Here is a 15,854-nt window from a genome sequence, read left to right as displayed (position 1 = left end):
GATTGTTTAAAGAACACCAAAATAAGTTGAAAATCACGATGAAGCCAGTGGATTTTGAACAATTCTCTACTCGTAGTAAACTTGGTTGACCAAAGTCCCAATCTTCTCCACTTCAACTCTGATATCATCACCATCCCTTAAGACGACCTTTGGGTTTCGCATAGCACCTATGCCAAGACCCGTGCCGGTCATGATGATAGTACCCTTTTCCAGAGTGGTTCCCTGAGAGAGAAATGCGATGGTCTTTGCCACGTCGAAGATCATTTCCCTTAAATCAGCGATGTTAGCTTCCAAAAATCCGCAATTCTAGGGGGAAACGCAGTCGTACCTGGTGTTCGAGTCTTGCACCACGTTGCCATTGTGGATAGCTCTTATCTGAAGACTGTGTGGATCGCCGATGGCAGAGGGAGACACGAGAACCGGGCCCAGTGGGCAAGACCCGTCAAGGCCTAGCGTACATGGATTCATGGTAAGTCGCTGTTGCACTCGCGATGTGAAATTGGATATGGCTATCTTACCTTTTGAGAAGCACCACTGGCTATTCTTGAACTGCTGGGTTCGAGCACTGACATCGTTGCTGCAGGTGTAACCCAAAACATACTCCATCGCTTCGGCTTCGGGAATATCACGACCGGTCTTGGACAGAATGATCGAAAGTTCTGCCTCGTAGTCACTCGATCCATCCTGTGCAATCTTTGGTACATTGATTTTTGCGGGGTAAGGTCCGTTGAGCGCGGTACGGGGCTTCAAGAAGAGTACAGGCACATCTGGGATGGGCATATTCGCCTCTTTAGCATGGTCTCGGTAATTCAGTCCCATGCATCGGATGATTGGCACGTCTTCGAGCCCAACAGGCGCGAGAATCTGGTTCCAAAGAAGAGAGGTAAGTAAGATTGAGGGATCGAGATGGGAGATTGAGAAGGTGAGTAATACTCGCGCAATGTGCATAATGGTGTCTGTTACGATGCCATCAAAGATGGAACCTTTGACCAATCTGGCGGCAACTTTCTGGCCGTTGAAGATAGAAAAACCGACATCTGGGTACTGCGTAGAATCTACTTCGCCAAGGTGGATTTGGCCATCTTCCTCGCTGATGAAGCGGACGAGATTTGTCCAATTGGGAGACATTTTCAGTCCAGCTGTGAAATTCAAATCAGGGGTGGGGGTGGGAAAGGAATTTTATGCGGAACACAGATCTTAAGTGCGAACCCAGTGTCTTTTGAATGTCCTAAATCACATCGGAAATATGGCCAATCCCGTACTCTGGAGGCGACTTCGGCCTATTCTCTAGGTGCGCATTGTCAGATACAAATTCTACCTATAAGGAGCCTGTGTTGGTGGAATTAATCACGATAATAAAACATGATTCGATGTGATAGCCTACAGTCACAAACCTAGCCCGAAAATGGTGGAAATGATGCTAGATCTCGGACCGGGACCCGTATTGCCAACTTCCCATTGGAACCTTGTTGAACTATGGGTCCGCCGGACGGACTGTTCTCGGCACAATTTTCGGACAATTTTTGTTTGAGACGATCAATAATGCAAGGTCAAGAAATCATAACGCCTCTGCGTATTAATTATCTTTCCTCTTTGGTTGGAATTGCTCTTACAGTTGGCTGGCTATATTTCCAAACGAGTGGGGTGATCCTATGTACCGAGCCAGTTTCTGTGATCTCAACAAGGAACTTTCGAGATAACGAGCGAATAATGGTCGAGTCTATACATTTCCGAAGAGAAATCAAGTCTGAAAATTAGAAGACGATTACGAACTATTTTTGCAGGAGTCCTTGATAGACACTTACCTATGTGTTAGTTGACCGAAGGTACCGCACACAAGCACATTGTATATATAAGATTTTGCGCTCAATTTATTCAGAATTCTTTTGTGCCGATTTTGAATTTAGTATCTGATGAAATGCAATTCAAATAACCTGAAAATACACAAAATTTTGAATATCGATATCTAAATGACTTTCATGAAATACCTTTTAACTTCAGAGTCGATAAACCCCGTCAGTAAGAGCGCAGCACGCAATATACCACAGCAACTACGCCGTTATTGTAAGAAACCTGGAGGGAGATCCGGACCTAGTAGACAGTTAGTAATATGATTGAGTCTGACTATTGCCCAAACATACCCCAGACATGCAAGTTATCAGGCGAGGCCAGTGTTCGATTAACGGGATGTTTGTCGTCGACCAGATCTCCATCTACATAATGTTCAACGATAAAGCCAGAAGTATCGAACCTAGATTTATTTACATCGTCAGACTTGTAAATCAGACAGAGTGAAAGCAACGGGGCATACCAATAATCGAAAATCTGACTGCCCATGATGTGGCGGCCGACGCCCCAGCAGCTCTCATAACCTTTACTGCGGAGCCAGTCATGACCTAACAACTGTGTGTCAAAGTCATGGGTCTCAAATGAGGAGTGATGTACGTGCGATTCTGGCCCTTCGAAGAAAAAGAAGCAGTGGTGATCGACTAACTCATTGCCACGGTCTAAGTGAAGGAAAGTGGTGACATCTTTCCCAGTAGAGTCATGGACTAACTGAATAGCAGTGGAAAGAGCCGCATCAGTCTGCAAAGAGCTTGCAAAGAGCTTGCGAATAGCGAAGCGAGTGATTAGATGTAGGAGACTTACCTCGCTCGGCTTGAAGTTGAAGTGGGTGGTATAAAACTCATATGACTTGGTAAAATCGGTGACACACATGCCAAAATGCCCGAGTTTGTGCACTGGCGCGGGGCCTTCAATGTATAATTAGGGCATTCAAGCTCATTATTCAGGAGATGCGTTTTGATAACTCACCCTTTTGAAATCGCTGAGATTTGTTACCCGGCCGGTGTTTATCTGTTGGCTGGATGATAATCAGAAAGGTCATAAAACGCCGGGAGGGCTACATGGAAACAACTTACAAAATTCAAGTCGAGCTGCGGCAGCGCCTTCTCGTCGGGGTGAGGACTTTGTCCGTACACAAGATGGAAGGGGAAATTATCCACTGGGTCATAGAAAGTCACGCAACGACCACCACCAGGCGCATCACTTAACTCGTAAATCTGGGTGGCGCCAGGAAGTTTCTGGGCAGCAACGAGATCGGACTCGGATTCAACAACAAACGCTGCGCCGCCAAACACATCTTCTTCCCCCTGTCGTGCGCTGTAGACAAAGGGCTCTGCACTGCTTCCGCGATAATAGATGTCCTTCCCTACGCGCTTGACTTCTTGAAACCCAAAGTCTAGGAGAAACTCATGAGCCTTTTCGATATCCTTGTGGGTGTAGTAGACATGCGTGATGCGGACCAATTTGATCCGAGTATCTTTGCTCGAGACGGCCATTCCTGCAACGTTGATAGTCAAATACTGTCAAGAAAGGTATCAGCATAGTACTGTAGTTCAATGCCACGGCTCGCTAGTTATATCCTCCTACTCATCTATATTGATTGGTGTTGTCACGGACGTACGTGAAATTAGCCCGCTCTCGGCACGGACTATCCTCGGTCGGTTTCTGGGAAAGTAATGGGCAAAGAACGGAGCAACCCGTTATTTGCAGGATTTTAATTTACGAATCCATATATCCACGCATCTTCCAATCCACTTAATACCCAGCCAGATGATGCCCCATATCCGTGGAAACCTTGTCATGTAGTCAAGCCGAGACCTTTCCTTTGCCCCGAGACCAGTAGAGTACTTGTGATCTCGCCGCCATGGATTGGAAAGATAAGTACATCTATTAGAATTGACTATTAGGGCCCAGTAGTGATTCATGCTACAAATCATGGAAGTTTGTTACTCATAGAGAAACCAAAACAAGGATATTATTTCGGTGTATACTACATTTAATATGACGTCCATCCAGCAAAAATATCATGTATCCTAGCCGGAAAATCAAGTCGCTCCCATTCGAGAGCCTGATCGTCGTAAGTATTTCCCAGATCCATCGAATCAAGAAAATCAGAATTGGCGGGCATCATATAGGTCTCTGTGATGTTGTCTCTCCCAGGCTGAGCAAGGGTCATCGGGTCCATAATTTCTGTGCTCTCTAGCGCTGTAAAGGGTTGTCTTATATAGTTGTCGGCTGATATGTGCATTCTTTCATGCGCCAACAGCGGGAAATCCACAGGACTGATTGGGCTTTCGGGCAGGTACTGCGTTGAAACGTCGTTGGAATTTGCTGTAGTGGGCAAATCAGCAGCACGGCTTTGCTGCGTGCTGGACAGTGGTGTGTGTGCCCCTTGTGTCTTTTTATGGCGCTTGGCTTGGTCACCTTGTTGCTCCGAGGACTGGCTATTCGCCTCCAACTCGCCCACTGTCCTCTTCGTGGCATTTGGGGAATGTTGGCGACTTCGTATATGTGGTAGTCTCTGTCTGGCTTCTAGTTGTTCTTCAAGAGACTCCAGATTTCGCTGGAGGGCAGTCTGGGTGTCCCAAAAAAGCGTACACCGCTTGTATGTCAAATAAAGAACATCAAAACGCGACTTGATTAGGCTCGTATTTGAAGAAGGGCGAGTAAAGTGCTTGCGGACCAACTGGACCGCTGCGGCAAGCCAGATAGTGCTAGAGAGAAATGGGTTGATATGCTTGATGTGCTCTTCACAGCTCTGTCTGACTATCTTCAAGATGCGATCGGCTGCGTCGTAGTACTGTTGCAATGCAACGTTTTCGGTATCATTAGACGCAGCCCGACTAGCTGAGTCTCTAGCGCCGTCACGACCATTGATTTCGGAGCGACGACTTTGAGGTGAGAATGCGTCATACCGATATATCATCAGCCGAGCAAGTTGCATCATCACGAAGATATTGTATATGTCGCAATCCCGCTGTCGCTGGGATTCTACCTTCCGGTGAACCGGAGCATCAAAGGCTAGATATTGGTCTCGGTAGAGGAGACGGTCAGGCAGTGCGAGGCTAAAACAGCGCACCGCGTTCGCCAAGGTCTCTAGGTTTTGGCGGGTGTCTCTGATTGATTTTGGCGTTGAGACACGATGACCGAGCCATGAGTGGCCAGATTTGCATGCCTCAGCTATTCCTCGGGGGTTAGCCGTTGTTTGAGCTGTCTTCATTAGAGAGTTGATTACGAGGAACCACGCCTTTGCTGACTGGTTGCCACTTTCCTGTAGTGTTTTCCAGCGTTGATTAGGATCAGTTTCCATGAAGCAGCTTGAAGTTGGGTTTCCAGAGAACCAATTAGCGTTATCAGCAGGTAGTAGAACGGCCATTTGGTTCCAGTTGATAGCGGTGGGTGTCCGACGGATAGTACTGGCAAAAACATCCATTTCCCAGATAGCCCAGAACGCACGACGTTTTTCTTCTTCTAGTTGCCACTGCTGAGGATCTGGTGTTGCGATCGCTTCTGAATCAAGAACATGCAAATTTGCTTCGTATACGAGACTCGCACAGAGTCCTAAAGACCGCCAGGCCTTTCCGCGGACCCCTCGGGTCAATTGACAGTGTGTTGCAATGATAAGAGCCTGGATGACGCAAAGAGGAGGTACCTCATCTTCGCATTCAGTCACGGCCTTGTTGATGTAGTTGAAAGCATGGTCAAGAAAGTATGCGGGCTGATGGATTGTCTGTGGGATTTGGGATCCATCTCCATCGCTGGTTGAGGTGTCCGATGTGTGGTCGAAGAAGCGGGACGCGAACGCAGCCATGGCAGCAAGGAGAGCAGTCAACTCCCAAAGCGACGAAATTTTCGAAAGCTTTTCCGTAAAGGTAGGTTCATGGAAAAGATTAAGAGCAACCATGTTGTCGAAGAACACTCGAATCCTGCCATTGGAATGTGTAAGCCAAAGTTCTTGTTCCACTGAGACTGAGTTTCTCGGTGTAGTTGAGGCGGTTACATTTGATTCATCAAGGGTTGAGAAACTCGTAATTCGGCACAAGCTTGACGACAAAGCCCCGTTTTCCCAGACTCGCTAGGGCTCCGGCTCGGGTCTTGCTCGTTGTTCGGAGTCGTGGATTCGTGGGAGGGGTGAAGGATGAAGGAAAGGTCGTGGATATTCAGACGTGAACTTCGTCGTTCATTAGCTCCATTGGTCTCGGAGCAGTCGGCTGGTTTTGGGCTTTCTTTCTCTAGCCCATCATGAAGAGCTTCGGAGCTACCACTATATGCGTTATCCGCATCCCTTGGATAGCTATAAGGTGAGGCGCTCGATCGTTTCCGGGAGATTTCATCCCTGAAGCGAGGTCTTTTATTCTTCTGCAGGGACCCTAAATCTGGTAAGTGTAACCCCCCAATGACACAGAGGTGATGAACTCATACCGATCTTTGGTCCAGGTTTCATGGACCGTAGAGGATAGTTACAGGTCTGGCCTGATTGGGAACAGACCATACATTGTGGACGAATCCGATCACTGCTTAGATTTTAACATCCCAGAGTCAAGAATTGCTTCTTTAAGCCATCGCATACCACTTGACCTTCCGCCTAGACGATGACTTTGATTAGAAAGTGGCCCTCGGCCTCTCATCCGTAATGAGGATGGCACTTACTTGCGACAGGACTGGCAGGATAGGTCAGATTTCTGCATTCTGCGCGAGGCTTCAGACATCATAGACGCATCTATTCCCACCACTTTACTCAATAGAGGGTAAAGTGGGAAGCTGGATGAGTGTAAAATCGAATCTCCTTCCATTGCCTGGCAGAAGTTTGGGGTCAGTGGACCCCCACATTAATTAGCTAATCGAGGAAATCTGCCAGCCCCTTTTAGTTAGGAAGTGTTGCCTGCAATATGAGGCCTCGCTAAGAAGAAAATGTTGTCCATAAAATCATTCAATGTTTCACTCATGGGACTATTTTATTTTTATTCTAGTTGGTAAAAATGGCCATGTCTATGCTAGGTTACTACTCTATCTTTATTGTCAAATACAGAAAGCTGAATGCCATCAGCTCTCTTGTTTTCAGCGAGGGGGCCCACATTCTATACAATCAGGATTTTCCTTTCCCTACCTTACTTCTCCGTATTCAATCTGCTCCCGGTCTCACTGTAGTCACAAGACGTCGTTTTGGTAGATGTAGCCGTGAAGAAATTCCTATCAAAAGTCCAGCCAAGCTCCAGGCTGAAGATTTACAATGCGGGGGCGGATGTGGGGCAATGGGCGGGGCGAGGTTCGTGCTACACTGTTAAAGACACACCGAAGATGGTCCGAGACTATCCGTGGCAAAGCCCACCCTAACCTACAAAGTGAAAGTGGTCCAACTTCCAACAAAGAAACCTCTTTCTATTGAAAAAAAATGTGGAGAAAAAACTACCTGTTAACTGGCTATTTACATCTACTAGCTACTATCACAATAAAATGAGTGCGTTCCTGCCATCCATGTGGGAGTTAAGCATGTCACTGTGAACACTATTAATAAAGTAGAGAAAAGATACAAGACATCAAAGACAAGTTTACCTAATATCAATACCCCAGAATACTGTTCATGACTGTTAGAAGCTTTGACGCACATGCGTCCTCGTCCTGCAAAACCTTCGATGCGCGCCAGGCAACGAATCGATCAGGGCGCACTAGTACGGCTCCAGATTCATCCACGCCACGCACGCTTTCCCACTCGAAATATACATCCTCCCAGTCTTGTCGGAATCCAATAGAGTATGCTCGAATGGGCACTTTAAGCTTTTCAGCAACGGCGCCAACTGCATCTTTCCACGCGCCACCTCCAATCCCAGTCAGAAGGACAAAACCGCCATTGCCGGCAATGTCGATAGTAGAGATTGCTGCCTCTGGAATTGCTTTATTGAGCCAGGCATGCGGCATTCGAGAGCCAGGATATGTACTTGGTTCATAAAATAGTACACTATCCTCGGCCGTTAGTGAAGAGGGTGTGTATGGAAGCGGCTCGTCAGCGGTATAAATCCCTCGGCTTTCGTAATGTTGGTTCATTTCGACTCCCAATCCATGAAACTCGTGAGAGGTATGCTTTATTGCCGCTTGAAAGGCCTGGCGGCGGATTGTCCCTGCCGCTGTAGCGCTGCTCAGCTCTTGAAGGATCTGTTTACGTTCGGATAAATCCTTCGGCAGCATGCCGAGTGCTTCCCATACACGGAAATGGTCACGGAATGCCTGGTTTGCTCGGGTGATGACCGAGTGACCTACAGGCTGTCGTTCGACAGAATAGGTCGAGAGAAGCGACGGCCCTGCAAGGCCCTTGTGTACATAGGCGATCTTCCAGGCCAGGTTGTAGGCATCCTGGATACAAGTGTTGGAGCCCAGGCCATTCAAGGGTGGGTGACGATGCACGGCATCGCCTAGGCAGAAGCTGAGAAAGGTTGACCGTCAGAGATGCGTCATTCACCTATCGGGTTCACAGAGAGCTCACTTACACATTGCCTTTTGCGTATTGTTCCGCAACGATCTCATTAATATACCACGTTGAAACATTCAAGATTTTTGCAGGAGTGTTATCGCCGATGAATTGCTGCACCCTCGCAAGATAATCCTCCTCAGATGGCTTGCTCTGAGAACGGTCATAATCGCGGTTAGGGAATAGGATGAACATCCATTCATTCCACGGCTTGACCATGCGGACGATCCCCATCCACCCAAATTCAGGATGCTCACAATCCGGCTGCATCACCCAGTGAAGATTTCCCGTCCTGTTCTTGACCAAATGCGAAAGATCAGCTTGGACCAGCACGTTGATTGCGATACCCTGGCCAGGCTGGACCGCAAGAGGCAGATTAAGCTGCTTTACCACCACACTCCGGGCACCATCAGCGCCAAACAGATACCGCGTGCGGATCTGGTAGGTCTGGTTGGAGATGCTATCAAGCATAGTAGCTGTTATGAAGCCAGTTTCTACATTCTCCACGAATGAAACCAGCTTCGTGTCAAAGCGGCATTTGAAGCCCTTTAAAGCCGCATGGCGAACCAGAAAAGGTTCCAGAATAGTTTGCGGCAAATCGAATGGTTCGCATGGGCTAGCCTGCTCATAGTCCCCCTAGGTTTCCGTTAGTATTCTGCCTTGGGGAGTACTTGGTGCTTCTCGAAGGAACAACGCAGGAAGTCAGACACACCTTTCTCTTCGGATCATTTCCCCAGGAATAGATACGTGCGTACTCCTCGCCTGCCATACTGTGACACCATCGAGTGTGCTGCATATGGTCGGCCCCCGTAGATCCCAGTTTCTTCAGCTCATCATACAAACCAATATCACGTAGACATTCTAGAAATGATCCTGTCAGCATTCTGGTGCTTGGATAAGATCTTTGTATCACTTACCCAGCGCTGCCATGTTGGTAATATGTGCCCGTGGAGTATTTGCTGTTCCCGGTGCACTGCTGACCATTATACCCTTGAGACCTTCGGGTTGTCAGCCGTGATCAAAGACTCATATCATGTAGAACAAACCATAAGAACCGAGAAAGCAAGCCAAAGCTGCACCCGCTGGCCCAGCTCCAACGATGAGAAACTCGGTATCAACAACATGATTTTCCGCTTGATCTGAGTTGTCGAGTTGAGTAATGCTCTCCCTTCCGTTTGCAGCCGAAGCGTCTTGCTTTCGATCTGTCTCTTTCTCGCTGATATCACTCGTGAGGAAAGGAGCCATTGCTTCTCGATGGGTTGGTATACATGAAGCCTGATCTCTAGTAGCGGAACTGCGCAGATTTATTTGCAACGTCCACGGCGGGGCCTACGGATGTAATTCAGCGGGACCTAGTTGTAAATCTTGCAGAAGGCATAAACAAGGGTGTAAAACGCCAAACCGGAGGACTTCACGCCCGGCTAATCCGAGGATCCTTGCATGTCCATGGAAACGAAGTTGGGCCGAAGATAGTGCGACCTGCTGAAATGTTTCATTTCCCCACATTGTACACCTTGGATTCAGCTGAGGATCCAGAAACTTGTATTGCCTATATCCCTTATACCGATCGTTTTCCAATGGCGTCGCACGCGTGTTTGGGGGAGGGTCCAACCAGTGCGGAGTGCAGTATCATATTATTGAGCCCTTAGAAAGCAAGCAATATATGGCTAATTCAGGGTGGGGCGAACTCCCCTTAGCCCCCTGCCTCCCTTCTGGCGAAACGACGACCTAGATTGCAGGGGTAATATACTAGCACTATTGTTATCAGAAATCAAATGGTGTTCACGTATCATTTCTCCCGCCATCTGCCGTCTCAGAAGCGACGTGGGCAAAGTGGGCAATACGGGCCAACCGGTTGATTGAGGTCAAAAATCTAATATGGAAAGAATTGTCAGTATTTCCTCGCGGTATATCACTTTATGTCATTAACTAAGAAAATATGTCCATAAATGTGGAAGTGGCCCACGATCACTGCTGGCTCGGCCCGAACGCTTCACCGTAGAATTTGCTTGCGCAATTTCCCAGCTAGTCAACAAATACGTAATGAATCCATTTCACTGCCTGTTCAGTTATCTGTTTAAAAAGGCTCCTGTTTTCTCATATAATTTCATTTATTAAAGTCATGATTGAGCAGTAATGTGCATAGTGGTGATCGGACAAACGATGAATTTGATAGAGAAACTCCTCTCCAATAGCCCTAAACCTATTAATCTCAGACATCAAATCGCGAAAACACATCTCTCTGAGCTACTTCAAATTCCTTCATTATTGTCGCACGCCGTGCCTCTGATCTCGGCTTGATCACGCAAGGGAAGTCCTTCGCACAAACTAAGAAACCCTCGCTGTAACCAGTCTCTGGGCTGTAGTCGTACTGAACTGGTTGACCATTCTCATCCAAGGCAGGCCCAATGGAGAATGCCCATATCAACTTGGCGATTGCCAGGAACAGGTTTCGTTCCGCCAGGTGAATTCCAGGGCAAATCCGCCGTCCAGAGCCATAACCGTAGTGATCGCGGCTCTCGTAGTCTGCTGCAGCTGCGAGCTCGGGGGCGAGCGTGGTTTGACCTTTGTAGTGATCGGGATCGAAGATTTCGGGATTTGGGAAACGCTTCTCGTCGTGGTGCATACCCCATCCGTTGATGATGACTACCGTGTCTTTTGGAATAAGGTAACCATCGATCCAATCATCTGTTCACTTCGGTTAGAGCTATTCTTTTTGAGATCTTTTTGAGAGGAAAAGGAAAACAGAAGGTTACCTTCGGCAGCAGCGTGGGGAAATGCGAGAGGAACGACAGGTCTCCACCTCTGGGCTTCTTTCACGATGGTTGCAACATAGGGCAACTGGGCATAGTCTGACCAGACAGGCGTGCGATCTTCACCTACAACCGTATCAATCTCTTCTTGCGCCTTCCGTAAGACATGGCCCCATTTGGTCATAGCATGAATGAAAGCAACGATAATAGAGCTTGAGGTATCAGAGCCACCTTCCATCAAAACACCACCTAAGAAGTAGAGCTGGTGGCGAGTAAGATTCAGTTTGTCCTCTTCGTCGAGCAGAGAGTCCATCAGACAGTCCCGCTTTTTATTCGATCGTCGCCGCTCTCGGACACGGTCGAGTACGCCGGCGTACAATTCGTTCATTTCATCACCGACATTCTTCGATCTGGATACCCAGTTGCCGAAAAGCTTTTGTGGGACATAGTGAAGGAATGGATAAATATCAACGGGTGGAGTTGCGCCAGGTTCCATTAATTGAGACCAGTTCTCCTAAAATACAGCCACAGCCATTAGGATTGTCGCTCTGCAGTGCTTGTTCGATGATTACTCACCATCATATCATAAAGGCGCGTCATATGAGGGGTCTCCACTGATGGTGTCCGAAAGCCGAAGACTGGGGCTTAAGTAAGTAATCGTTGAACAAAACACGAGTTTTGAAGCAAACCAACCAAGACTCATGATAATGCTGTTACTATATCGCTTAGGATGACGCATATGCTGGTCCGGGCGTACACACATATCACGCAGCATTTGTACGGCCTCGGCATTCTGAACCTCAACATGTTCCTTTTCGACCATGGCCTCTCTGAAGTACTGGTGGATCAATTTTCGGAAAGTTCGCCACTGCTGTCCATATTGCATGACTAGGAGATGGTCGCCCGATGTCATGAGATCGTGAGAGACGTATGAAACAGGCCTGTTACTGTACTTGGCGCTCTTCTTGTCGACGAGTTCTTTGATGATGCGCCCATCGGTGATAACGACTGCCGTCCCTGTACCTAATTTGAGGGAGTAAAGACCGCCATACTGCTTGGCCCATTCGGTAAACCTGTTTTGCAAGTTAGATTGGACTATGCATGATTATTAGCTTACTCACTTCAAGTAAGAGCCTTTCCTGGGGATTTGGTGAAGGTTCCCGAGGACAGGCAGGGTTGGAGGTCCTGATAGAAGCACCTTGTATTAGCACATATCTCCCTTTATACAACATCCCTCGTATGGACTTACCTGGAGGAAGATTTTTGGCTCGTCTGCCAGTCACTAAGACAATGTACAACAAGCCTGCAAGTGCGAGAGGGACTAGAATAATAGCAAGCATCTTTGCGATTCGGAAGGAAGGCTCTCAGAATTCAAACAACCTTGCTCCGAAAAGCTCTTGTCTGGTTCCATCCACCACCCTAATATAACCGAGAACTCCGATCCAGATCTCCCCAGCTCCAAAGTACGGAAGGCGGGAGGTGCGGGGGCGGCCCCAGACTCAAGCTTGTATCAGTGGAGTTCGGGGCTTTACGGGCCAATTTCGTGCAAACTTCGCTGCAACCAACTCCCATTTACTCGTAGAAATCAGAGGATTATTCCGATTCTAGCATTCAGGCCCCATTATTATTGGTTCTTGATTGTTGTAAATTTTACTATTTAGGCAGTAGGCGACCGAACGTTAGTCTTCCACGAACATGGCGATAAAATGGGTTGAGAAAAGTAACCTGTGCAACTCCACAGAGACAGGAGAAATTACCTAGAGGGGAAATTCGGATAGGCAACCAACTACAGTGTCGCGTTTAATCAAGCCCGCTTCGTTATGTCACTACCCTTTCAGGTTCTTGACAGGTTCAGTAAGTAAACGAGGGCCGGGATGCTCATATTAGGGCTCTATGGTCACTCTCGATGGGTAAATTAGGATGTTTGGGCAGTGAAGGTTGTTTGTGTAGTGATCACTGCCCAACTTTGGCAGGGATGTGCCCACTTCTAGGTACTTGAGTAAAAGCGGCGAGATAGTGAGATACGGTGTATAGGTACACTGTATGTACAAGGGCTACAGCGTACTTGGGTACTCGATACTCGATCCAAAAGAAATAAAAGAAAACACTACGCTCTGTCTTTTTGGTATTCTCGCATATATACAATACAGGCGATCGAGGTCTCGCCAACTATATTCATAACAAACCCCAGAACTCCATTCCTGGAAAGAGAAAACAGTCCTCAAGTCATGATATACTTAGGACCCTCTCCACCCTGGGGAGTCTGCCAGTTGATATCCTGGGTAGGAACCTTGATATCACAGGTCTTGCAGTGAATACAGCTAAAAGAGAGACAGTCAGCATCATGCACTATACAATAGTTCGAGGTAGATATCCTCGGTCCATCGGAGGCAGATAAGTGGGACTTACTTTTGAGCGTTGATCTGGAATCGGACACCGTGCTGCTTGGTGGGATCCTCAACATACTCGTACACACCGGCCGGGCAGAACCGGTTCTCCACACCCTTATACACCGGCCAGGCGAGGTCCTTGTGTGCTTCCCAGTCCTTCACCTGGAGGTGGACTGGCTGGTCCTCCTCGTGATTGGTACCCGTGCGGCTCACGCTGGTCAGAATGTCGAAAGTGACCTCACCATCGGGCTTGGGGTACTCGATCTTGTTGTACTGCGAGGCGGGCTTGGTGGCCGCGGCATCCGTACCGTGGTGGCTGAGAGTCCAGGGCACACGGCCGCGGAAGATCATAGCTTCCAATCCAGAGTAGAGCAGACCACCCCAGAAGCCCAGCCAACTGTTGAAAGAGGGGCGGATGTTGCGCACCTCGTACAGCTCCTTCCAGATGGACGAATTCCGCAAAGACTTCTCATAGTCGAACAGGAATACCGTGCCCTCATTCTTACTTTGCAGAGCAGAATAGGTAGCCTCGGCGGCCAGCATGCCCGACTTCATAGCAGTGTGGGTACCCTTGATCTTAGGGACGTTCAGGAAACCAGCCGTATCACCGATCAGAGCACCACCGGGAAAAGCGCACTTGGGGATGGACTGGAAGCCACCCTCGTTCAGCGCACGAGCACCGTAGGAGATACACTTGCCGCCCTCCAGCACTTCCCGGAACACGGGGTGTTGTTTCAGCTTCTGGAACTCTCCATACGGTGAAAGCCACGGGTTGGGGTAGTCCAAACCAACCACCAGACCGATGCTGACCATGTTGTCACCAAAGTGGTACATCCAAGCGCCACCATAGGTATCCTTGGGCAGAGGGTAGCCCATCGAGTGAGTAATCTCACCCGACTTGAACTTCTCGGGCTGGATCTCCCAGATCTCCTTAATACCCAGACCGTACGTTTGGGGCTGGCTGTCCCGGCGCAGATCGAACTTCTTCATCACCTGCTTGGTTAAGCTGCCGTGGCATCCCTCCGCAAGGAGAGTGACGCGGGCATGGAACTCCATACCGCGCTCAAAGGTATCCTTCGGCTGGCCATCTCGGCCAATTCCGAGATCATTCGTCGCGACACCCTTGACCGAGCCATCACTGTTGTAGACGACCTCACTGGCGGCAAATCCGGGGTAAACCTCCACACCGAGCTCTTCCGCACGTTCACCCAACCACTTGGTCAACTCGTTCAAACTGATGATGTAGTTGCCGTGGTTGTGCATCTGCGGCGGGGTGGGGAGGGGGAATGACGAGTTCTTAGTGAGGTAGCGCATCTTGTCGCCCTTGGCGGGAGTCGCGCCCTCGAAGCGGTCGGGGTTATCCTCTGACAGCCAGTCGGGGAGAAGCTCGTTCAACGCGGTCGGCTCGAGAACATTGCCGGAGACGATATGAGCACCGAGCTCGCCGGCCTTCTCCAACAAAATCACCCGGAAATCCTCATTGCCAGCTTCATTCGCGAGCTGCTTCAACCGAATGGCGGCGGCGAGACCGGAGGGGCCTAGATTGATCGAGAGGTCTCGTTTAGCCGACAACAGTTTACAGAGGGAAGGAATTAAACGCCCAGGCATTGCAAACACATACCACCACCGACAATGCAGACATCCACCTCATCGGACTCTCGCTCGATGGACCGGGGGTCAAAGTTTCCATCCTCGTCGTCAAACCGGCGTGTTACTGATTGCGAAAAGGCGCGGATCTGGGTAGGTGGAAGGAAAGGTGCGGAGCGGCGAGCAATTTGTCGACGGGAGGTTGCGAAGGAAGTGGCAGGAGAGCAAACGGGGACGGCGAGCGTGGGGGTAGCTCGTGCGAGTCGGGAAGAGGAGCATCGCATCTCGCGCCTCAACAGAGGCAAGACGGCGCCTTTGGACGCCATCGTAGGCGCAATGATGTATAGATGGGGAGGAGGGAAAGCGGACGAGGCGAGGAGAAGTAGCGTTCCTACCGAGCGACAATGGGCATGACCAATTTGAGGTTGTCGATAAGTATGTCGAGAAAGGTGACTATTGTGAGGGGAATCGTTGGACGGTTTCGACGTTAACGTTTGGGCCTTGAATAGCCGAAAGGTTGTCGGCGAGCGCGGCCGAGCTTTTTGCAACTCAAAACGCCGAAAACCGCCTACCCGAGGCTCAGCGCCCTGTCGTCCACCAATCAGAGTTCTGGTGATGTGAATCAGGAAGTTCTCCGTTGGCACCTTTCTGGGTCACCGACCGCCGGTGGTCTTCGGAGATTCACCCTGGCTCCCCTGGGACAGTTCAAGTAGGCTGTAGAAGAACGATGAGGAGGCATATTAAAAGATATCATGGCTTGCTATAGCTTACTCGACTTGATACATAGTAGGATGATAGTCAGGTGATGATTCCAGT

At 48.9% G+C, this 15,854-nt stretch overlaps 6 protein-coding genes across 6 annotated transcripts; all 6 read right to left on the bottom strand.

Moving 5' to 3' along the window:
* Positions 1-66: 66 nt before the first annotated feature.
* N7496_001770 (fumarylacetoacetate hydrolase family protein) lies at positions 67-1,128 on the bottom strand (the record flags this gene model as incomplete). Its single annotated transcript, XM_056694701.1, has 2 exons — positions 67-268; positions 329-1,128. 2 exons carry the CDS (start codon positions 1,126-1,128, stop codon positions 67-69), a joined length of 1,002 nt encoding a protein of 333 aa, XP_056561430.1.
* Positions 1,129-2,059: 931 nt separating this feature from the next.
* Positions 2,060-3,341, bottom strand: N7496_001769 (2,4,5-trihydroxytoluene oxygenase; the record flags this gene model as incomplete). The annotated part of the gene is made up of 6 exons (XM_056694700.1): positions 2,060-2,091; positions 2,142-2,251; positions 2,312-2,586; positions 2,650-2,753; positions 2,815-2,863; positions 2,922-3,341. The coding sequence occupies 6 exons, from the start codon at positions 3,339-3,341 to the stop codon at positions 2,060-2,062; spliced, it is 990 nt and encodes a 329-aa protein (XP_056561429.1).
* Positions 3,342-3,841: 500 nt separating this feature from the next.
* N7496_001768 (fungal specific transcription factor domain-containing protein) lies at positions 3,842-5,749 on the bottom strand (the record flags this gene model as incomplete). Its single annotated transcript, XM_056694699.1, has 1 exon — positions 3,842-5,749. The coding sequence occupies one exon, from the start codon at positions 5,747-5,749 to the stop codon at positions 3,842-3,844; it is 1,908 nt and encodes a 635-aa protein (XP_056561428.1).
* A 1,655-nt stretch (positions 5,750-7,404) lies between these two features.
* On the bottom strand, positions 7,405-9,553 carry N7496_001767 (FAD binding domain-containing protein; the record flags this gene model as incomplete). The annotated part of the gene is made up of 5 exons (XM_056694698.1): positions 7,405-8,263; positions 8,328-8,944; positions 9,021-9,169; positions 9,226-9,306; positions 9,355-9,553. The coding sequence occupies 5 exons, from the start codon at positions 9,551-9,553 to the stop codon at positions 7,405-7,407; spliced, it is 1,905 nt and encodes a 634-aa protein (XP_056561427.1).
* A 967-nt stretch (positions 9,554-10,520) lies between these two features.
* N7496_001766 (cytochrome P450) lies at positions 10,521-12,401 on the bottom strand (the record flags this gene model as incomplete). Its single annotated transcript, XM_056694697.1, has 6 exons — positions 10,521-10,996; positions 11,065-11,575; positions 11,638-11,699; positions 11,755-12,134; positions 12,183-12,246; positions 12,311-12,401. The coding sequence occupies 6 exons, from the start codon at positions 12,399-12,401 to the stop codon at positions 10,521-10,523; spliced, it is 1,584 nt and encodes a 527-aa protein (XP_056561426.1).
* Positions 12,402-13,282: 881 nt separating this feature from the next.
* Positions 13,283-15,364, bottom strand: N7496_001765 (electron-transferring-flavoprotein dehydrogenase; the record flags this gene model as incomplete). The annotated part of the gene is made up of 3 exons (XM_056694696.1): positions 13,283-13,382; positions 13,471-14,989; positions 15,073-15,364. The coding sequence occupies 3 exons, from the start codon at positions 15,362-15,364 to the stop codon at positions 13,283-13,285; spliced, it is 1,911 nt and encodes a 636-aa protein (XP_056561425.1).
* Positions 15,365-15,854: the final 490 nt, after the last annotated feature.

The sequence above is a fragment of the Penicillium cataractarum genome, assembly GCF_028827025.1.
Source record: "Penicillium cataractarum strain IBT 29864 chromosome Unknown utg000001l, whole genome shotgun sequence".
NCBI classification, from domain to species: Eukaryota; Fungi; Ascomycota; class Eurotiomycetes; order Eurotiales; family Aspergillaceae; genus Penicillium; species Penicillium cataractarum.
The sequence above is the reverse complement of the archived record's forward strand: the minus strand, read 5'-3'. Positions and strand labels throughout refer to the sequence as shown.